The sequence below is a fragment of the Engystomops pustulosus genome, chromosome 11, assembly GCF_040894005.1.
Source record: "Engystomops pustulosus chromosome 11, aEngPut4.maternal, whole genome shotgun sequence".
Taxonomy (NCBI): Eukaryota; Metazoa; Chordata; class Amphibia; order Anura; family Leptodactylidae; genus Engystomops; species Engystomops pustulosus.
The window spans coordinates 60,305,705-60,329,843 of NC_092421.1; the positions used below are offsets into that span (position 1 = coordinate 60,305,705).

Here is a 24,139-nt window from a genome sequence, read left to right on the forward strand (position 1 = left end):
GTCTGTGATCACACGTTCCACTAGTGTTTCATTTCATAACAATAGAAGACATCGTGGTCTGGTTACCGATCGCATGCGTTTCCCTGGAAAGCCATACGTGATCGGGCTGAGGGCAGCCCCCCCATGCATTAGCGTTGTGTTAGGAAACACAACGCTAGCGGCACGTGTGACTGCGGCCTAAAATTGTCAATATTACTATTCCTTTCAGCTCTCTAAAACACATGCATTTGCCTTCAATGAGAATATTGTAGAAAGCCGATGGTAAAAATGTATAAATCCCATAAGACTGTTGCAAATACATGTTTAATACACATCTACCTTCTAGGTGGGGATGGCGGGGGCTGTAAAGAAAAGAAAATATATAATTATAGAGGTCAATCATGAGAAACCAACGTGCTACACTGAAGCAAATAGGCAGATTTTCTTACCTCATTTTCAGGGACGACATACAGTTCTGAAAGAAAAATTACATTTGCTTTAAATATGTGAAAAAAAAGCAAATAATTTGCTATTCTGATCACTGGTCTATGGATATGATGGCCCTTGCGCCAGTTTTCTGTCAGACTTTGCATATTCTTTTTTGTGTCACGGCTGCACTAGGCTACACACGACACAAATTTAGTTTTTTGAAATGGGTGTTCTGGTGCTCAGTCGGACCGAGCGCCACATTTAACATGCAAAGTCCGACAGAAGTGTATCGAACGCCCCATGTTTCACCCAAAAAAGTTGGCGCACTCGGGCAGTGCAGGGGCCGCCAGATTCATGAAGAACAGGCGATACATTTCATGAGTCTGGCGCCCCCTGCACGCTACACAGGCAAACTGCACGGCTTTTAGTAAACATGCCCCACCCCTTGCTATATATTTTTTAAAAGACATGTTGTAGGAGTAGGATACAATGCTAGGCATGAAATATATTCAAAATTGCTAGGTGGCGCTAGAAGGGGGTTGAGATTGGTTGTAACTGGAACCTCCAGTGAGGACATAGAGCAGTGGTGGCGAACCTATGGAACGGGTGCCAGAGGTGGCACTCGGAGCCCTCTCTGTGGGCACCCAGGCCATCACTCAGCACAAAGTTCATCATTCAGGGCTCAAAACCTCCTCCTGTAGTCACAGATAGCCACGTTATCAATATAGCCCCTTCTCGGGACCTGTGATTCATCCTGTTAAGTGGACCTTAGGGGGAAACTTCAAAAATAATCAAATTTTTTCCTTTTTTCGACTGTATTGGTGTCCTCAGGATGCTAACACGTTTGAAACATCTGAGTTACTTTGGCATTTGGCACTTCGTGAAAAATATATGGCTTTTGCGTGTAGTTTTGGCACTCAGTCCCTATAAGGTTTGCCATCATAGAGGCTACTGTGACTTTCTCAGAAGCACAAAAGTATATTGCAACACCAACTGCATGAGCAGCAGCTCCGACACATCCAAAACTTTAGATAATAATAATTAAAATAATAATTCCTTTATTTATTCAGCGCACACAGATTACGCAGCGGTGCACAGATCTTGTCACATCAGTGGATTCAGATTTGTTTTAAAAACTCTGTGATAGACATGTATGAGTTTTCTGAACTTTAAAGGATTAATAGTTATTAATAACATCAGAAAACTCTGGGAAAAAACTTGGCAACTGAAATGTATATTTTAATATCCTATGCGGTTTCCTATACTGCTCATGATCTATGGAGAGAAATATCCAAAATACTTTATTCAGACCCCACTGGAGGGAGCTGTTGGTTTAAAATCGAAAGGAAAGGATTAGTATAATCCCCATAAACCATGTTAACGTAGGGAAGCACATTACACCACATACATTAAATTGCACGTAAAGTCAAAGATTTGGAGTTTAGTGCAGTAATCCATACAATCGTGACTATACAGTAGCTTATATTGTTGGCATCTAATGATCCTATGTGCACTGTGGTTCCCATGTAGTTGTTCAGTTTCCCAAAATAAATGTTATTGTTTGTATAATGAAAAGCTATACAATTTTTCAATATAGTCTCTGTGGTGATTCCTCAGCTCCGCTTGCTGTCATTCTTTTGGAAGCTTTATTGTTAACTCCCGGTGGTTCATGGTCATGTGTTGTCACACAGGTGCACAGTTCATTATATCCCTGGTCATGTGATGTCACACAGGTGCATGGCTCGTTATATCCCTGGTCAGGTGATGTCACACAGGTGCATGGCTCAATATATTCGTGGTCATGTGATGTCACACAGGTGCACAGCTTGTTATATCCCTGGTCCTGTGAGGTCGCACAGGTGCACGGCTCATTATATCCCTGGTCAGGTGATGTCACACAGGTGCACAGCTCATTATATCCGTGGTCATGTGATGTCACACAGGTGTACAGCTTGTTATATCCCTGGTCCTGTGAGGTCGCACAGGTGCACGGCTCATTATATCCCTGGTCATGTGATGTCTCACAGGTGCATGGCTCATTATATCCCTGGTCATGTGATGTCTCACAGGTGCACGGCTCATTATATCCCTGGTCATGTGATGTCTCAAAAGTGCACGGCTCATTATATCCCTAGTCAGGTGATGTCTCACAGGTGCACGGCTCATTATATCCCTGGTCATGTGATGTCACAGGTGCAGGGTTCGTTCTAACACACAGCTCTGTGCATCTGTGTGACATCACATGAACAGGGACCGGTTTTTATCCACAGGAAGTAAACAATGTAGCTTCCTGGTGAATGTTAGCAAGCAGAGATGTAGAAAACTGCAAAAAAAATTGATACAGAAAGCATTCTGTATCAATTTGTATATTGATATGGAAAATCTTACTTTTCGTTATGTGAACTATATCATTTATTTGCCGCAAGTGGACAACCCTTTAGGCATTGGGGAGTCATATCTGTAAAACTGAAGCGAAAATGCAAACTTCTTTGGAGAGTCTCATGTTGGGATGTGCGTGCACCAGAATCTGTTGTCTATGCTAGGAGCTGCTGTAGATTTTATCTATAATTGACACCAGTTTTGATTTAATTTAAACAAATATTTTTACCAAAAGTAGGCGAGAGATCATTTTTAATTATTTTTTCCACAAATGGCAAAATTTGGGTTGCAAGACTTGGGCTCACTTAATTTTATGTGGGTGTCCAATAGAGAAGCAGGAAAGGGTCGGCGCTTTCAGAATTCAGAAAAACCTCTAGGACCCAGTGATTCTTTAGGTTCCAAAAGTCTGAGGTTTTATTTTATAAGTGGTAAAAGAATGCTAAAACAAATTGTACAACGCGTTTCGGCTCAGTACATGAGCATTCTTTTACCACTTATAAAATAAAACCTCAGACTTTTGGAACCTAAAGAATCACTGGGTCCTAGAAGTTTTTCTGAATTCTGAAAGCGCCGACCCTTTCCTGCTTCTCTATTGGACACCCACATTGCTGCACTGCCATCCCGTCTTCTGGATCGGGCTAAGCGGATATCAGGAAACTACTGGCTGCTACATGATTTACACACCCTGGATAAGGTGAGCGGTGATACTGCCACATTTTTCTACAGCTTCACGCTAGTCCAACACACTTCACGAGGTTAGCGCCTCTTGTCTCTCTTTTTGTACCCTCCTTTTATTCGCCGGATCCACTATCCCCGGAGCTTACGAGAGGGTATTGTCCTACCAGACCCCTACAATCACTTAATTTTATGTCATTCCTATGTGGCAGAAATTGAATAAATTAAAGGACATCTACCACCGAGATGAAGGATTGTAAACCAAGCACACTGACATACTGGTGTGTGCCGCTTCTAGCAGGATCCACTCTTATTTAAGCTTCTTATGCTTGTTTTTTTTTAAGAAAAATAGTTTTCAAATGATGCAAATTACCTTGAGGGGCTCTAGGCTCAATACACACCTATGGATCCCCGAGCCCCTCAGGCTCATTTGCATCATTTTAAAGCCTTTTAAAAAAAAAAACCCCAAAAAAACAGAGGTATAAGAAGCTAAACAAAGAGCAGATCCTACCAGAGTGGCACACACCAGTGTGTCAGTGTACTTGGTTTACGATCCTTCATCCTGGTGGAAAATGTCCTCTAATTCTTCCCCCAAATATTGGCACTGTATAAATAATAATTCTTACCACTATCTTCTGTTTCAGATGTTGACACAGTGGGAGACTTTTGAGGAGGTGGGGGAACGGGCTTGTTATGCCTGTTCACTGCTGGAGCTGCAATAAACATAATGTAATCAGGGCTGAGCATGGTCAATACAGGGAAAAGCTGCAGGACCTATCATAAGACCTCATGTCACATATTATAAACTAAAAATATTTCTCCGTATGGGATACTGCTTAAAAAAGCAACTTATGTAGACATTACTTAGACACCAAATCTAAAGAAAAATAAGAAAACGTTACATTTTAAGGCCATTTTGCTGTATACATGTATGCATATTCTCTTATACTACAGTTCCTTGCAGCAATCAGTGACTTCCCATAGGTCATTATTAAAACATCAAGATATAGAAAGCTCTTACGTTTTTTAAGGGGCTCCTTGGTGGGTTCGATATAGTTTTCAGCATCTGGTACAATGTAGTTTTCCTGAAAAAAAAAAAAGTCAATATATATATATTGAGAAAAAATATATGTATAAAAAGAGGAAACAACTAAATATTAGTAGAGGACACCTGCCACCTGGTGGGCTCAGGTTGGACATATAGAGCAGAAGAGATATAAACACTATTCGAATAATACAATTTAAAACTTTCAGCGCCCCCACCAACAACAATGCTTTACCTCCTCTGAGTTTTTGGTACCATTTGAGTATATTCAGCTTCTAATGTTCCTGAGCAATCAGTGCTATTCGTTTTGACACCCAATATGCAAACTACTGTCAGATAGGAGGTCCTAGGCTGGTTCAAACATCCTAGAGCAGTGATGGCCAACCTTTTAGTGGCCGAGTGCCAAAAAACGGCCCAAAAGCCCCCTTATTTATCGTGAGGTGCCAACCAAAAATTAAAGCAGTAACTTATTGCTCCCTGTTCTTCAACAACTTTCAATTATTTTGGCCTCCTGAGGACAGCAACACTGTAGAAAGATGGAAAATTTACATAATTTAAGCTTCTTTCCAGTGTCCCTCTGTACACAGAGAATGGTGGGGCCAGCAGGAGGTCCTCGGCCCTGTCTATACATTCTCCCTATTCCTACAGTCCGAAGTAGCAAAGTAAGTATAAAAATATGAAAGCCGCATCTTTTATGTTGTTTGGAACTGCAGGAAGATTCTTTGAGTCTTGTCTGTTGTGCTGGGGCGATGGCCTGGGTGCCCACAAAAAGGGCTCTGAGTGCCGCCTCTGGCACCCGTGCCATAGGTCCGCCACCACTGTCCTAGAGCATCCCACTTGATAGTAAAACGGCCCAATTAGCATAATGTGGGCCGAATACCAAATACTAATTTGCCAGGAATGATGGGAGCTAGAGAAAAAATTCCAACTGCACCAGAATTAGAAGGAGCCGCACCTATTAATAGACAAAAGAGGAAAGAGGTGTATGTGGGAGCTTTAGACAAAAAGATGCAGGCTATTGAAAAAAAATTATACTCGGGGACATATATCATTTATTTTTAGGTTTTGGGATGTTAAAATGCCCATTACAGTTTTTGAGACTTTTTACCATCAAAAATCCGCACAAGGCACTACTTGGCATTTAAAAGTCATAAGAGCATAAACAGAATTATAATTGTGTTGGCTAGTGCAAGACTGCAATGGCCTATTGATAAATTGCAACTTTTTAAAGCCACATGGCTTATGAGTAGTTTAAAAAAAATACCATAAAAACAGCAGAACAGAACATTACATACTTATTTATTAAAGGGCCTGTCATGTTAAGCTTTTTCCCCCCTAACATAAAACACTTATACTGGTAACTTATAACTTAAATTATTTCAAAACTAAGAGAAATAAAAAGACCAAATAAAAAATAAAGGCAAATAAAAAAATAAATAGGTTTCTGGGGCAGCTGATGTTGGACCCCGACCAACTGTATGACGATGACCTAACTAGAGGATAGGTGCTTAGTATTAAACCACCTGGGGAAAGGATGGAGGAAGAGGTGAGGGCAAACCTCCTTGTTTTCAAATTTATGAAAAAATGTGGGGGGGGGCTATTGTAATAATAAACATCTTATACTTTCTCCGGCACTCACATTCCCCATGCGGGTGGATGGGAGCCCTAGAGGAGGTAAGTATAAGATAAGCCATATGTAGCTTTTTTTAATCCTAGACAACCAGTTTCAATTGCAAATACAAATACATTTGGAAATGTGAAAAATCCATTAATGAGCACAAAGTACTGTCATGTCATTAATTAGATGTCATGCCCTAGAAAACCAGTTGGATCAGGAATGAATAACCTAATTGGGAATGAGGTGTAGCCTAGGAGCCTAAATTCCCACACTGAAACAAGTGAGCCTAACTCAGATTCTGGATCTATATCTTCTTTAACTCCTTCACAGCTGCCATACGGCTACTGTATATATACGTCCTATTTGCACATACCCGTGCAGAAAGGATGTTTATAGATGTCATGACTTCAAACAGCTATATCTCCTGAACTCTGAAACACAAATTTTGGTGTCATATTAAACAGGAGATATTGGAATTGTGTAGGGATGCTTCACAGAACCAGAGACATGCACTCTTAGTTGTAGTAAAAAATTAGAGTTTTATATAAAGCTTTCTACTTCTGAAAGTTTTGATTGCAACTTTAAATGGGTTTTCCACTAATTTGCTGATCATAACTTGCTGAACGGTGGGGGTTTTAGTGATAGGACCGGCACGGATCATGAGAACGGGGTTCCAATGGGGTCTGAGGTACCCCAGTCGGACCCTTAAATTACTGGGGCATCCGGTCGCGCATGGTTGGACTGCCCCATGCTTGGATATCTCTGTCAACTCTATAGGGATTAACAGGGTAGTCTGACCATGCGCGAGCGGCTACTCCGGTCATCTCTGGGAGTGATGAGGGGTCAGACTGGGGTACATCAAACCCCATCAGAACCCTGTTCTCGTGTTCTGTGGGTCACATCACTGAGACCCCCATCAATTAACAAGTTAGGCACTATCCTGTGGATAGTGCCTAACGTGTTTCGTGGCAAGATGCTTCTGGTTCTGTGCAGCATCCATACACAACTCAGATATATCACATTAAAGATTCTTCTGTAATTGTGTTTATAGGTGCCAGGGTTCAGGAGATATAGGCAATTGGAATGTGCCCCCTCCAGACGGTCAGCTGAAGGCAGAAGTAGAAGGAGCCGCAGGAGAAAATCAGCTTTCAGTTTTCAGAATTGTAGAAGTACATGTACCCTCTGTAGCTGTACTTTGTGAAAGGGTGATGGAATGATGCTGTACATATTTATAACATATTTTGGTAAAAGTTTTACTACTTATTAATAAAAACCTAAAATCGGAAAAATGACAATCACATTTTCAGTTCATTTATTTATTTGCTAATTTTATTAAAAAATATATAGTTAATTAATAAAACTATTAAACTAAATGTAATGAATAAAGCTATCCTATCAAGTAAAAAAAAAAAAACAAGTAAAAGTGGTTTTGATATGTAAAGCTTCTAAGGATATCGTCATTTAAAGAAGCGCATAGCAGAACTGCAAAAATTGACCTGGACATTCAGGCATCAATGACCCTCAGTCACGAAGGGGTTAAGCCACACTATGTAACAGATGGAGCATCACTAAAACCTTATTCTCTAATAATCTCACCTCATCATCACAGTCTGGTTGTGGTAGGCTTGCGGTCTTCCTGAACATTGGTGAGGGTGAGGCTGCAGGCTGAGGTCTGGGAGCTGGCATTGGCTTAGGCAATGGTTTCTTCGCTGCTTGTAATCGATTGCTTGTAACTGGTGGCTTCGGGAGGGGCTCCGGTGGTTGCCTCATATGCAAGTTCATTGGTTCTGGTTTTTGTTTATCTGTTGAGGGAAAAGGTAAAAATATGTTATTGATATAAAATGACTAAAATGCACAATAGAAAAACCTCTACAAAGTAAACCATGCTCAGAATAACACAGCACAGAACCATTATCAGTAATAGAACCCGATTATATTAGTATACAGGCTGTCCCCGGGTTATGTACAAGATAGATTCCGTACGTTTGTACTTAAGTTAAATTTGTATGCAAGTCGCAACTGTATATTTATAATTGTAACCCCAGGCAAAATATTTTTGGTCTCCGTGACAATTGGAATTTAAAAGTGTTGGGTTGTCATAAGAACCAGGATTAATAATAAATCTTCATGCAGACACCTGTGATAACTGTTATAGCTGTTTATTGTAGCCTAAGGCTAAAGTACAGTAAATTACCAACATCCAGAAGTTGGTTTGTAACTAGCGGTCTTAGTTGGGTGTTCTTAAGTAGGGGACCCAGTAGCCTGCTAGGGGGCCCTGCCTCTCCTAGTTACGCCACTTTGCCGGACTTCAGAAGATGTGCTAAATTATGAATGCAGGACCATGATATTACAGTGAAGGGGTGGTTCTAAGGCAGGGAAAACTTGCCTTCAGTGTTAAACTCTCTGCCTTCTTGACTTCATAAAACCAAGTAACATCTCCATTTTCTGGATGATGCCACCTCACCTGACTATGAAAGAAACATCATCTGGAAGCTGCTCCACAACATATGACTAGTGGTTTATTAGGCCAATTTCTGATGACAGGTTCCTTTTAAAGCAGCCCTTATTTTCCATCACTGCATGACGCACCTTATTGTCTTTCAAACTCTTCAATTAATTTAAATTAATTTTACTTATTTTTCTGCAGTCTTACCCCGTTTTCTCTTATCACACACAATAGTGATTTTTATCTTTTTCTAAGTGCTTGCCTTGCTATCAATCCCATGATGTCTCAGCATATTACCACAGGAACATCTCAGTATGCAATGCAAACAGGAAAATGCTAATACGTTATGGGGGAGATATAGGTAAAACTGTACTAGTTGCCCATGGAAATCAATGAGAGCTCAGCTTTAATTTTATTAACAGCTGTGGGAAAATGAAAGCACAGCTCTAATTGGTTGCCATGAACAACTAGAACAGTTAAGCTCTAAGATACTTATGATAAATCTCCCTGTGTTAAATAACAATTTAATGCAGTAAACATAAATAGCAACATAAAAAAAGATGTGGCAAAAAAAAAAAAAAATCCAAAAATCTAAAAAAGGTATTACTTTACAACCGATGTTGTTCATCTGTACACCCAAAGTGCAGTAAGTTCTTAAAAAATAAGGAATCCTTTTGCCACATCAATAAACAACCAAAATAATTACAACTGCAAAAATGTGAAAGCAAAATTGAAATAATTATTTTTTAATGAATGCCAAAAATTATTTTTTAATTAATGGGGTCATTCATTGTGTGTAAGTGTGTAAGTGTGGGGGGCAGGATATTAGGGAATTAACCAATATACATCTAGTAATAGTTCTGCACCACTTTCTTGATATGTAAAGTGAAGCCTCCTGTCTTTTATCTCATGAACTATTAATAGATGTATATTGGTAAATTACCTAATATCCAACCCCCCACACATTACAACAAAATTTGAGGTTAAGTGGCCAATCCCTTTAAGGATTTAAAGGGTTTATCCAACCCCAGAGCATAACATGATGTATGAGTGACATTAAACTAATCTTGTTTGGGGACTAGGAAAGAGACTACATGGGTGAAAGTTTATTAGGAAGGGATTTGTTACTTCTTTGTAGGATCTTTTCCCATAAACATAAAAAGAGATACATTTTGTGATATAAAAAGTAACCTCAAGCCTTCAAATCACTGATAATACCTGCATATCCATTGTTCCCCACTACAGTCTTAAATGATGGTGACACGCGATTGTCATTTGGGGGAGGTTCATAGCTGTCATCTCCATCATCTAAAGGGACCACATAATGTTCTGTATCAGAATGCTCATCTGGACGATCATAGTCACTGTCCCGGTCACTATCCTGTGATAATAATATAGAAAATAACATTTTAAATTAAAAAATAATTGTAAAACAACTGCAACTATATATCCAGCTATTTATTGTTTTTAGCGTTAGAACTTCCAAGCAGGACTATCCAGATCGGCAGAAAATACATTTTTAGGCATTTACAAATAATTTCCTGATCATTTTACTAAATAAGGATTTATAAAATAACCCCTAGAGAAAATCTCAAGAAAATGTGCGTAGTTATCAACACTATAAAATATGCCTAGTGATGGGAAAATTACTAAAAACTTTAATATTTCCTAATGTTTCTTTGTTTTAAATTTCAAGTTTAAATTCCGTTAATGCGGAATATGACAAAATCAAGTTAAGATTCAGGTAAGATTCTATCAACATATTCAGATGCTAGAACAGCAAAGTCTGTTGGGATCCATGCCTTGTTCATCCATATGAATGCAAGGATGTCCACGTTGGCTGTAGATAGCCGAATCCTCTTATCGGTGATGACACCCCAGCGGTGCTGAACACGTGCTCTAGCAGCAGGGCATCACCTGCAAGGCATAGAGGGCAAACTCTAGCCACATGTTCAATCTTCCCACCCAGAAATTGAACAAGAAGGATCCAGATAGTGATGTATACCACACGTATGTAAGACTTTCCAAGAGCCGGATTATGTCACCGTCATCGCACATGCGCGGTGTACATTGCGGCATCTGACGTCACTAGCTCTCAGGCTCTCTGGGTAGGAGGGAGAAAAGAATGGAGGCGTGCATAATTACTAGATTATAAAGCGCCGGGCTGTCTGTGTTAGGTGCACAGGAGCGCCCAAAGCTAATTGGCATATTTTTAAAAGTAGTTTTTCACCAGAATGAGGCTTTTTATAGTTTAACAAAAACCTGCCCTATTACAGCCTACTAATGCCCGACCTGTAGGTATAAATGGTTTATATCACCACTACCCAAGTGCTACTTTCCCTTTAATGCAGTCCTTCATAGTACCCCAAACAGGGCAATGATTTTATATTTCCACCCGATTCCTAATCCTGCCTCCTGTCCCTATCCAGGTGCCCTGGACAGGGCAATTGTTGGTATTGCTCCTGTCTGTAATGGCGTCTGGACATATGACCCTGCTCTTATATGGAAGAGTCACGTGTCCCAATTGGCCAATCACACCCATGCCCATGACTGCTCAGTGGTCAGCCATCCAGCCTGGTGCTTTTTCCCCAAACACGATCCAAAAGTACAAACACCGCCGGCTGGGTGTCGAATCTGTACCGCTAAATCCAGGTATGTACAGGCAGTCCCCGGGTTACATACAAGATAGGGTCTGTAGGTTTGTTCTTAAGTTGAATTTGTATGTAAGTCAGATCTGTATATTTTATCATTGTAATCCCAGCCAGAACTTTTTTTGGTCTCTGTGACAATTGGATTTTAAAAATGTTGAGTTGTCATTAGAGCCAGGATTAACACTAAAGCTTCATTACAGACACCTGTGATAACTGTTACAGTTGTTTATTATAGCCTAGGACTAAAGTACAATAAATTACAAACATCCAGAGGTCCGTTTGTAACTAGGGGTCGTATGTAAGTCGAGTGTTCTTAAGTAGGGGACCGCCTGTACTGAATATAGCGGTTCACACCTGCTCATCATTAGTGGGGGATAAACACTAGCAAAAATAGAGCTTAAACATGTACTAGATTTCCAAGTAGTTTCTACCTACTTAAAATTTTTAATTTCTAAATGTAAAAAAATCTGGTTCTTACAAAGTCATTGACCCAGTCATCTTCTACAACAGAAGGACCTAGAAGTAAAGACCATAATTAGAATGGAACCAAGAAGAAGACTAGAGAAAAAAAAAGCTAAGAACACTATAATAGTAATAATAATAATAATACGACAGTATTCTTTTACCTGATAGGTAGTCTCTTTTTGGAACAGACGGTGGGGCTGTCTTGCTAGTTATACTACAAAGAGACATAATGCATTAAAAACAGCAAAGACTGGAATGGAAAGTAATGGGAAAAAAAACTTAGAAAAAAGCAACAATATATGTTAGAGGTCAAATGACAGACATACTATACACATACTAAATACAGTGCAAAGCACATAGAATATACGGTTAGTAAGCAGATTACGGTCTAGATAAACCGTGGTGTTATATAAATATGTTGCCGTCACAAATGTAGTATAGTAACCTACTGCAACATAGCAACATGGCAGGACAATACCACCACAATTTCTTATTTTTAGACATAAACCGTTTAACTACAAACAGATATGCTGACAGTGTGTTAGGTAAGAGCTGCAATTATACAGGTGTGTATGTGGTTAGTAGCAGCAGGACTGTGAAATCTAAGCTCTTAGTCCAAGGCACCAGCTCTGTATGTGCTATATCCTGATCTCTATCCTGAACAGTTGTGTAGGGAGGACATTAGAAAGCTATGTCTTATCTGCAGGAAGGAAATTTACATTCTGGATGGGCGAGGCTCAGACCACTGGAAAGAAACAGCTGGTAACTTTATATTTTTGGCCACTTCATGCCACCCACACCAGGTCATCTCCCATATCCCCTTTGGTATAACACCACAGAAATTGCACAGATGAGGATATGTTTATTAGTTTATATTGTAGACTTAGAGAGAGGCAATAATACAGGAATATCTGAGAGCAAAGAAATTGGATCTGAATGCCCTACTTGCACATTGTGTCTGCCCCGAGCAGAGGAATACTTCCTCAAGTGTTACTTTCGACACCACCGGTAAAAGATTTCAGGAGCTGCAACATATCATACACAGGTACAATCCTATTTTTATACAATACTTCATCTCAAGTTGCTTCCCCTGGTGTAAAATTTGTGTCAAAGCAATAGAAGAATGTTATGGGAATATGTCATGAGGGATGTCCTTTTTAAATTGATCCTGGATAAAAAAGTAAATAAAAAAATCTTTTGGTGTTTTTTTTTTTTTGGTTATGCAACAATAAAGTACTGGAGAGGTAGATTGAAGCTGGAGAATAAGTTGTAACTCATTTTGCAGTTCAGCCCCCTCAACTGAGCTGGGGTGGAGCTGCTATATGAAGTACCACCCATGAGTTGTCTGGGAAAACCCTTTCACCTTAAAGGACATCTACCACCAGAATGAAGGACTGTATGCAAATGAGTATGAGGGGCTCCAAGCTCCATTAACTCCTATGGAGCCCAGAGCCCCTCAGGCTCATTTGCATACAGTCCTTCATCCTGGTGGCAGATGCCCTTTAAGGGAGATTTGTGCAGGATTCATACCTAGAGCTATAGATTTTTGTTTTTTTCTGCATAGATCCAGTTTTAGTCTAGATGTTGCACTGTAGGCATTTTCTATTTGTTCTTTGCCCTGATGCATTATCTGATATTACAAGTTCTTCAGATCTTTTCTAATAAACTAACCAGACAGTCATTACCATTTCATAGCATTGTATAGTATGGGTTATACATGGTAGCCGCTATTGTTAATATACTCGTAGGAAGTCTTCATCATCTAGTTTATTAGATCTGGAAATAAAAATACCAAAACAGAACAATATTTCACAAAAAATTCTCCTTTCTACTACTTGGCCAATTATCTGTGATCTCTTGTGTGCAATATAATATGATCCTGCTACCGGGAAATAGTAAAGCTTGGCCCTGTGTATAAAGAGGATCAGTATAATACATGGAGACATCGCTGCATCCATTGTGTTAGTTATTTTGCTTGTATAGCACCAGCATATACCACAGTACTGTACAGAGATTGTCATCACTTGCATCAGTCCCTCAACTAATGGGGCGTTTTAGGAAAAAATTGATTAATATATAAAAATTCAGTTTTTTTTCACTAGAAAATTGGTTTTGGGGCCATTTATAATTTATTCCCACTGTGCTACTGAAAAGAGGGACGGACAAGTTGTATGTAGATTTTGCCTTTGGTTAAATTATAACATAGGACCCCAATGTGTTGTAGCCCTGGGACTATATTACAAAACTTTTTGAAATCCATCCATCTATAGATCCAAGCAGTTTATATGATGCTTTTCGAAGTTTTGCCATCGAGGCTTGTAGCTTTTCATAGCTTTTCATATTAGCTATTATTTATATTATATTTAGTCGCAGGAAATTTTTCTCAAGCCCTCACCATTCTCGGGAAATCATTGCCATTGGTTTAGGCTCTTTACGGTCAGGTGGGTGGTCCTTTGCAATTTTACTCTGTTTTACTGCCGTTTTGCTCTTATTAGAGATGGTCAGTGTAAGATTCAGCAGTGTGGCCAGTCATGAGATGGATAAGACACAATGACACACTCAGCTCTGCTACTTCACCTATGAAACACACTGCTATGTCCCCTCTCCTCAGATCAAGACATTATCTTGTCTGTAGGCTTTTTAGGGCAGGCCTCCTCTGCACGTTGCTGCTGGACAGAAAGTGCTTCTGTCTGTGCCTCTTGCTTCTCCCCCTGCAGTACAAAAGAAGCTATCCAAGAGAGAGGAATCCGCCAGACCATGTTCAGGAGTATATGGTCGTATCCAGGGACAACCAAAATATAAACACCAGGACTGATAGAGACAGGTTGGAATTATATCTGTGAAATGCGGTCTTTTTTTAATAACAATGAATTGTTGAGTTGGAGCAAGGTCCACTTTAAATACCAGATCAAACTGGTCTATCACATTATCAGAGGGTCCTTCGATGAGACAGGGCTCTTATGCAATAATGGGCCCCAGAGGTTCAGCAGAAACCATACCATTTTGGAGACCTAATGGAGGGATTACTGTAGGGTGGGCTCCAGAATAATTTTGTAAGCCGAGCCTAAGAACAGGGTTGGGAAGTAAGAGTTGCTCCTTACGGAGACTGCCAATTAAGGCCGTTGTGTAGACTTGTGGACTCTTATATTTAATCCCGCTTCAGGTCATAAGGCTTCCTGAAGGTCATGCTTGATATCAAGGGAGCTGCCTTACAAGGTAGCTAAAAGAGGAGTGGTTTTCCTTATCCCATCCTAGAAAACTGCATATTTTCCCAGAGCCCAAGAACAGGAACATTGTTCATAAAATATATAACAAGCAATTTCTTCATTGTCTGCTGAATATTGGCACATTTACAATGACCACATGCTGGGAATAACCCCTCCTTGGAGTATTAGCTCCTCATAATAATCCCATGTTTATGGGCCTTTAGCTAACTCTTAAAAAAATATATACATTGAACCCGAACATTAAACCAACAACATTAACATTAAACCAAAAACACTTTAATTGTGCAGTCACTGGCCCGTATTTATTAAAGAGGTTGTCCCTCCGGGAGTCTCAGCACTGCTATCGCTCAAGTCCGTGCACCATGTAAACAAACATGGCCGTGGGAGCAGTGCTGGATTCAGCTTCCAGAGTCTAGGACTGCTCCCGCGGTCATGTTTGTTTACATGGCACACGGACCGGAGTGACAGCAGCACGGGACTCCCGGAGGGTGGCGGAAGGTAACTACATCTTTTGTTTTTTTAAGAAGTCTCGGACAACCCCTTTGAAAGGCTTAACAAAAGTTTTCTGTTGGACTTTGCACGTTCTTTTCAGTGTAAACTGCTTGTACATGTATTGGAGAAGTGTCCAGGACACATGTTGCGACTGCACAATACCTGACGCAACACAAAATTCTGCACTTAAAGGGGCACAGTCGGACCGTGCAACACATTTGTCATGCAGTGTCCTACAGAAGTGTGTTGCACTCTCTATGTACAAGGTGCACAAAAAAAAGTTTGTGCACTCTGTCGAAACAGTGCAGGGAGCACCAGATTCATGAAGAACGTGCGCCACTTTTCATAAATCTGGCACCCTCTGCACACTACAGCCGTTTGCACTGTTTTTGATCAATTCGGCCCAATGTCTTTATACAGTTCAACCCTCAGTCTCCTTGACTTCTGCTTTTATATTTTTAATGTTACCCACTTGGCCATTATCCATTAGCCTAAGATCTTGTTATAAAAAGAATATCATTTCCTCGCTAGTGTCCACTCATAATCACATGGCTCTCAATATTTCCTCCTTTACAGCTCATATACTTGAAACTGCTTGCTGCCTGAGAGCACCCCCATGGTCATGTGCATGAGGCCTTACAGAAGAGTAAGGAGGTCCAATAAAAACTATAACCCTCCTCATTTTACACTGAAACTTATTAATCCGCACGCATGGCACAGCCATATCGACGGATTGGCTGACGGACAGCATGTTGGGCAAATTAATGCCCCTTGCCACTAGCTATGGCTGTGATTGGCCAAGGGAACACCCATGACCAATCATAGCCATGACTATTTGCTAGGGGCGTTAATTTATCAGGTTGGCTGTTCGGCAGCCAATCCGGCAATATGTCCGGGTCACATGTGGCGCACCTGAACCCTCAACTCAAACAGGAAGTTTTAATCCGCTCATCTATAGGGGCCACCTATTTACTCATGTACCTCTTATCTAAAATAGAAAGGTTTAGTGTACTGGTTTTATTTAAGCACATAAAAGACACAACAAAAAAAGCAGAGAAGGATTGAAAGTGCAGATTGAAGCATGCAAGGATTGATTTCCATACCGATCCCATGTATCTTTCCCAGTTTTACAAATTAACGCCACCTGATCATTTTGGAACCTAAACATTGAAGGACAGAGATAGAGCTTACACCCAAAGATTGCAGGATAAATGATCACATTGTAAAAGATAGCAATCAATAAGTGGGGTCTTATAGATTACAGAATAGTCATAAAATAGTCACAAAAATAGTCATAAAGTACTCCTGGAAAAATCTGTTTCAAAAAAAGGACTCATTAGTATTAGATTTATACGGATCATATATAAAACTAAACTGAAATTGGGCTAAAACCTAGTTGTTATTATGAATATAACATCTGTGAACAATTATTTATCTTTATAATATTATATATGATACATATAGATCCAGGGAATATAAAATCACACAATCACACAAAACAATAAAAAAAATAATACCATAGAAATATAGTACAGAACTGACCTTAGTAATAAGAATTGAGATTTGATTTACTGATTTCTTTTTATAATGACATTAGATATTGTTGGGCGTAAGTGGAGATTATTTTGTATCTATAGGTACAACTTTTACTGAAATGGTTTAGTAGATATATTCTTTGTGTTTTGTGTGCACAGCATTATTATTTATAGCTTCACCACAACTTCCTAAAACATTGTTTGTTAGAATTCTTAAAAGGAAATCTAGCATTTGCTTTGATGCATTTTGAAGGAAACATGCCTTGAGAATGCTGTAGCTACACTGATGCAGAAACATATCTTGTTTAACCCCTAAACTGAGTAGTTTTGCTGAAAAAACAATTATAAAATTATGATAATGAGGCTTTCGCTCCTGTGGCTGCTTCTTCTCTTACCCTAATTATGCACTGCTCCAGAGAATGATGTAATCACTGTGTTGTCCCTTACAGGTAGAAGTAATCAATTGCTACACCATCCCCCAGCTGCTGTCATCCAGCTCAGGTTGATTAGTCCTGTCTGGACAGTTTAGGAAGCTCCGTGTAATGTGTTAAAATAGGCAGCCTGCATGCAACCCAGCTTTCCCAAGGTCCTGAATTTTATAATTGTTTTTTGAGCAAAGCCATCCAGGTCAGGGATTAAACATGATATGTTTCTGCATCAGTGTAGCTACAGCACCAGGTAAGTTTGGTTCACAATGCATACAATCAAAATGGTAAATTTCCTTTAATGCCAGATAGTTTAAGCAAGAGCAGACATCATCTTATAAACTGTTTTTTTAATATATCATTTTTTATTTGTTACTTTAGAATTTTTTTTTTTGCTAAGACAAAAGAAAACTACTTTCAGACAAATGTATCATGGCTGAACTTTATGCTTTGATGTGTGTAGCCCCGAGTACATCGAGCCACAAAATATTATATAAATAAATAAAATATTTATAAAATAATAGAATATTGTACAGTAAACATAAAAACACTTGTGTAATATTTTCATCTTAAAATGGTCAGAGATAGAAAAAAATGATTAAAAATGGTTAATAACATCACTCAGCTATCAATACACAGAGTGCTTATATTCCCTTGATAACCCCTATAATATTTTATAATATTACTACTACTAATTACTACGACTTGCATTACTGTAGTTCAGTATATGGCCAGACATCAATACGGACCAGCCCTGACATACTCTGGATGCACTATGTGGCTACTGCTACTTTACTCAGGCGACGCTCCTATGCCCTTGTTTTTTTTTTAATAATCCCCTCAGCATGACCTTTGATACATAAAGATTAGGTCAGTGAATTGCAACATAAATCTAATGTAAAAGAAAGGACAAACTGATAAAACAGGAAACGCGGCCAGGATGATGCTGCTTCCATCCATATTACTCACTCTATGACATCATTATGTAATAATCTGACTCCTTATCAGCAGGGTAAGTTAAAACTCAGCAAAAATCTACCATCAAAATCAAACCTGATAAACAGGGGACACTTACTCATACATCCAGGCACCATGAATGTGGTACTCTACTTATATTTATTATTCATGGCCTCCTGCGTTCTAAAATCAACTCTTCTTATTATGCTAATGAACCTAAAGGAATTATGGGGGTATTACCAGAGACCCTCTGTGCTGCAGATTCACAAGGTATTACACTGTGCAGGAGCACTTCCCTCTCCAAAACTCTGAAACTTTCTCTGCTGCAGTGAGACATGAAGCAGCGGGAGGAAGGTAGGAAGGGTGAGACAGTCTAACAGCCTGTGAAGCTACAACACAGAGAAGCTCTAGTAACCCCCCCAGGAGCCTTTCAAAAGTTATATTTAGAATTAAGGAGGCCAACAAATATAAGAAAATTACCTAAGATCACGGTGCCGGGATCTATAAGTAAGTGCCCTTGGTTTATCGAGCTTGATTTTACGATAGGTCATGATGAGTGGGGGTCCTGTGGGTGCGATTAGAACAATGTGGCTCCCTCCCCCCTTATCAAGCACACCACCATGCATTATACTGTATAGTAAAGGTCCATTTTCTAGGGACTGAGTTGCACTATGTTCAATGAGCGAACCCCCTCCCCGCTCTTTGAGGATTAACCGCTCTTACCGGAGTGCCAAAGAGCTGATCAATGGGGTGTTTAGGTGTCTGACCCCCTCTATTGTGATATCCTAAGGACAGATTGTTATCATTTTTTTAGACCAGGAAAACCCCATTAAACACTGTAAATTTTAAAGTTTCATATAAATCACTTACCTTTTGATTTTTTGAAAAATTCCGGTGTCATTTTTCTTTATATCATTGACAATTTTTTGGAGCTGCCTAAAGGAGTAAAGAGAAAAGCATCATCAATTGTGTGAACTATTACTACATCTTCCTTGCAAGAACATCAAGGGCATGTTGTGAATATGACCACAATAGTCGACTTATTTCCATAGATCACTGCGCCACCCTGCACACACTTTGAAACTAATATAAGCAAAGTTACCATTTTAATGTTGCAGGGTGGTAGTGATCTTGGATAGAGAATTTTGGAAATTTATTGAAATTTTTACATGAACAAATATTTGAATTGGTTGACTTCTCTAGATCCCTGGTTGGATCTCCTATCGACTGGTGGGATTATTGGTTGATCACCCTGATTGATCACCCTTATCTCATGTGTATGGCCACAAGCTCTGTTCTCGGACCAAATAACTTCTAAACTGCATCTATAAAAATCCCCTAACACAAAAGATCGCGGGAGCTTGTAGACCTAGTAGACATTAATATATAAGATGCCTTCACAACAAACACCTGGCAGCGTGCAGGAAATATATTTGAGGAAATGAGAGAAGTGATCAGTCAGTCGGAGACACGTTCTACCGTATAAGAAGAAATGTATAGAAAGTCCTACGTTGGAAACTGCAATTGAAAACATTCAGTATGAATTGGCCTAGACACGTCTGAAAAATCATCTGCCAGAGATGTACGGATCTGTATGTAATATCTGTATATACTCGAGTATAAGCCGACCCAAGTATAAGCCGAGGCGCCTAATTTTACCACAGAAACCTGGTAAAACCTATATATTTTTTACTTGAGTATAAGCATAGTTTGGGTTTTCAGCACATTTTTTTATGCTGAAAAACTAGGCTTATACTTGAGTATATATGGTATGTAGTATGTAATATGTATGTGTATTATGTTACAAATAACTTTCATTGTAAAACTGTTATTTGGATTCTGTTGTAATGGAATGATATGAGCAGTAGATGGGTTACGCCTCACTTTCTCCAAGGAAGGACGAAGATAATCCAGCACTTATGTTATTCTTCCAACATAAGCAAATTTATTACACATGGCACGTATGACTGACGCGTTTTGAGCCCCTAATTGGCCCCGATTACTTTTATTTCACTCTTACAATATTGAAACCCAGGAAGCTTCCACAGGTCAAGAATCTTAGATATTTGGACTAAAGGAAACAATAGTCAATCTTGAGTTATGTTCAATGTACATTTAGCTAACAAAGAGCCAACAAGGAGTTTTAGATGCCATATTTGTAGCCAGAGAAGATTTGTGTACAATGCATGATTGGCCAATATAAAGATTTGTATTATACAGGCAGTCCTCGGGTTATGTACAAAATAGGTTCTGTAGGTTCTTAAGTTGAATTTGTATGTAAGTCGGAACTGTATACTTATAATTGTAAACCCAGCCAGAATTTTTGTTGGTCTCTGTGACAACTGGATTTTAAAAATGTTGGGTTGTCATAAGAATCAGGATTAATAATAAAGCTTCATCACAGACACCTGTGATAACTGTTACAGTTGATCATTGCAGTCTAAGGCTAAAGTACAGTAAATTACTAACATCCAGGGGTCCGTTTGTAACTCGGGGTCGTCTGTAAGTTGGGTGTTCTTAAGTAGGGGACCGCCTATATAAGTCTGGAGACAAGTCTCCAAATTTGGATAAGGTAGGAATATCCATCAAGCCAACAATTCTTCTTCTCCGTCAATGCACGGAGATGCATGTCCAAGTTATATGTTGTTTTCAACCCTTTCTAACATCCGACTCCTACAGTGAGAAGCTGTTCAGGACTGCTGTCAGGACCAAAACCAAACCATGCCAGAAGCAGTCTCCGGCTACTATTTAGTGACCTTGTGCAAGGGATTTAAGTAGATGGAAGCTGGAATGCAGTAACCCAGGTCAGCCACTACACAGTCTATAGAGCCCTCTTCTTCCAGCTTCATGGCTTTTTGGTGAAGGTGCCAATTATTGCTCCCCCTCCCCCACTGATTTGATGTTGATGGTCTATCCTAAAATAAGGCCATCAAGAAAAAACAACCCCTTTAAAATAGTCTTCCTCACAAATAACGTAGCCCACGAACTGCCAAATTTTGGTCAGGTCAATTTTGGATCAATTACCTTCCTAGTGCTATTTGTCCATGCATTTTTGCAGTCATCCAGGTTGTGTCAGATTTTTACAGTTATAAGCTACTTCCTCAAAACACGTGCGTAAAAAACTGGCTGCAATCAGATGGCATTGGCGTTTCTTCCATTTCTTTATTTTAACACACCCATTGACTTTGCTGGGCAAGTTTTTCACACCACTCGGATCAGAATAACGCATGCTACAATTCTCTTTGATGGGTCCGACTAACGGATTGGGAAAACCCCTTTAACAAATATGAAGAATCATGAAGTGAAACACAGATGATACCGTCCACTTTTTCTAAAGATGGTTCTATTCTTGGCTTCAAAATTAGGTTTTAAGAAATTGAACCATGAAAGAATAGAGAAAATAACAAATCTAAAAGGCGGATATAAAAAAGAACCTAAAAGTAGGAATATAAATAACTTTAGTTTTTCCATCTGGCAGAAATCCTATATGCAGTAAGGAAGGTGTGCAAAATATAAGAAACTCTTTATTACGGTATTATTATTGTCCATCAATGTTTGCAGCTCAAACATGAGGACACAATGGAGAGATTCTGCAGACTGTTGCCACTACATGCAGATCCATTGAAGCGCGCCCTGAAGTCCTTATTTACCGCTCCATGTACAAAGCTCACCATGGTCCCGTAATGTGACTCATGACAGTATTCTTGTTTGAAAACAACCAGGCATATTGTCAGAAGACACAGGGGCTTAAATTTGGGCTAAAATGTCTTTATCGCTGTTCAAAGCCTCAAATTTAATCTGTTATTTCAAAATATTCCGGGGCCAATAACAAATGGAGAAGTTCAGGAGAAGGTTGTGGAGATTACATAAACCATGCAAGCGAGGAAAATCTGTGCACAGAGAGGATTGTACTACTTGAACATAGTAAACATAGCATGTATTTTTCCTAACAAATACTGTATTTTTGGACAGTAAGGCGCATAAAAAATCCTTTGATTTTCTCAGAAATCAAAGGTGCGCCTTATAATCCGGTGAACCTATGAACCTAGACGTTTTAGCAGGCATTGATTGATGGAGCGCCTTATAATCCGGTGCACCTTATAGTCCAAAAATACGGTAATTACAGTACATCATTTTAGGGTCGACTCCAGGTTTCAGTAGGCCCCTGGGCGACAGAGCCTCTGTAGGCCCCTTTGCAGTGAGCTCACGTGGCGGCATTAAAAATTCGGAAACTAAAACTCCTATTCCCTAAAATATTCTCTGGTTTATCATCCCAAACAGCATCCTCACCTCATGGATATTTTATGTACAGACTCATGCGGGCTTGCCCAGGTATAACCAGTGCTGGTGCCGGCCCTGCCTCAAATGTTAGTGATGGGGAATCTTTTAATGATTGGGTGCCCAAAATACAACCAAAACACATTCATTTATCGCCAACACAGCAATTTAAGCAGTCACCTGCCATGCCACTACTTTCAATCGTATCTGCTTCCAGAGGACACCAATACAGTACGAAATAGAAGAAATTTGGTTACCCACTGTAGTTACCCATTGTCTCATTACCCATGGTAACATTATTATAATTACACGTTTTTCTTTTGGCATATTGAATGGATTGTCTGTGAATAGGATAAAAGATTGGTTAAGAAAATTGCAATACCAGGCAGATACCTTAAATAACAGTGACACTTGTTTCTGTGAACTCTTAAGTCCCTATATTCTAATCCTAAATTCAATTTACGGTAGATTATTTAAATTTCATTTTAATCATAAATAATAAATCACAGGAATGGTTTCTAAATGCTGTGTAAGCACCAGAAATACAAACTGGAGCAGAATTTCTCTAGTTGCTCATGGCAACAAATCAGAGTTCGGCTTTAATACTATAAACAGCTGTGGGAAAATGAAAGCTGAGCTCTGATTGGTTGGGCAAATTTAACAGTCTTCCTCATGTAACAATGTTGGGACTGTATGGATAGAAGGTCAAGGTCCTGGCAGGGCGATTCTTTACATATCAAGAAAGAGGAGCAGAACTTGTAATAGATGTATATTAGTAAATTACCTAATATCCTACCCCCACATTTACACACGATACAAAAACCATGAGGTAAAGTGGCCAACTCCTTTAAGGCCCTTTTATGATGCATACATCCAATCTAATCTAAATTAGCAAGTGATCAGATGGATTTTTCTGGATTCTGCTGCGGTTTCTACATAAAATTTCTCATATTCCAATGTCCGATAACAAGAACAGTCCATACAATAAAAAGCAGTATGTGTAAAAAAACTTTTTTTAAATCACCGCAGTCCGGCCCGTGGTACAAGTATGAGTGAGGACTAGCACCTTTAAAAGTCCGAAACACGTCACCCATTTTCCCCCTATCCTGTATATTTAGTGTCTTTTGTTCATCCTTGGTCCCTTTGATATTTTTTCGGATACCTTTTTAATACTTTTTGATTAAAGATGTAGTTTTTATTGTCTTCAATCAAGACCATGGGCGCTGGGTCCTACAACTTTTTTCTATTTTTGTAGTCTGGAAAATATTTACCTAGTCATTGGTATATACAACATGAAAATTTCCCTTTACGCATTCTTTCAAATGTAGTACATGTTGTTTTACTACACAACAGGCCTTGCAGGAAATATCATGATAGTTTTGACAAAGTTACATTTATAATATACCTTCTGGTCCAATCCAGTTGAATCAACTTCACTTTATATTAAGTTACATGACTTCACAACTTCATGAACAAGTTGCGGTCGAAATGTCATAAAATGTCAACACAGTATTAGGACTTGTGCAGACAAATGTGCA

At 39.3% G+C, this 24,139-nt stretch overlaps 2 protein-coding genes across 10 annotated transcripts in view; one reads left to right on the forward strand and one right to left on the reverse strand.

Moving 5' to 3' along the window:
• The window catches only part of ZNF518A (zinc finger protein 518A), a 157,398-nt gene that overhangs the window by 63,476 nt on the left and 69,783 nt on the right, over positions 1–24,139 (forward strand). The window lies entirely within an intron of this gene.
• Positions 1–24,139, reverse strand: part of BLNK (B cell linker) — a 125,554-nt gene that overhangs the window by 17,664 nt on the left and 83,751 nt on the right. For 3 of the 6 annotated variants that reach the window (XM_072130014.1, XM_072130017.1, XM_072130016.1), the window contains 10 exons: positions 19,194–19,259; positions 16,510–16,566; positions 11,849–11,901; positions 11,701–11,738; positions 9,790–9,952; positions 7,722–7,927; positions 4,484–4,547; positions 4,089–4,175; positions 429–454; positions 319–341 (listed from right to left, as the gene is read on the reverse strand). In XM_072130014.1, coding sequence (XP_071986115.1) covers positions 319–341; positions 429–454; positions 4,089–4,175; positions 4,484–4,547; positions 7,722–7,927; positions 9,790–9,952; positions 11,701–11,738; positions 11,849–11,901; positions 16,510–16,566; positions 19,194–19,259 — 783 coding nt within the window. The remainder of the gene's footprint in view (positions 1–318; positions 342–428; positions 455–4,088; positions 4,176–4,483; positions 4,548–7,721; positions 7,928–9,789; positions 9,953–11,700; positions 11,739–11,848; positions 11,902–16,509; positions 16,567–19,193; positions 19,260–24,139) is intronic. The other 3 variants (XM_072130015.1, XM_072130019.1, XM_072130018.1) reach the window with 1 other exon arrangement.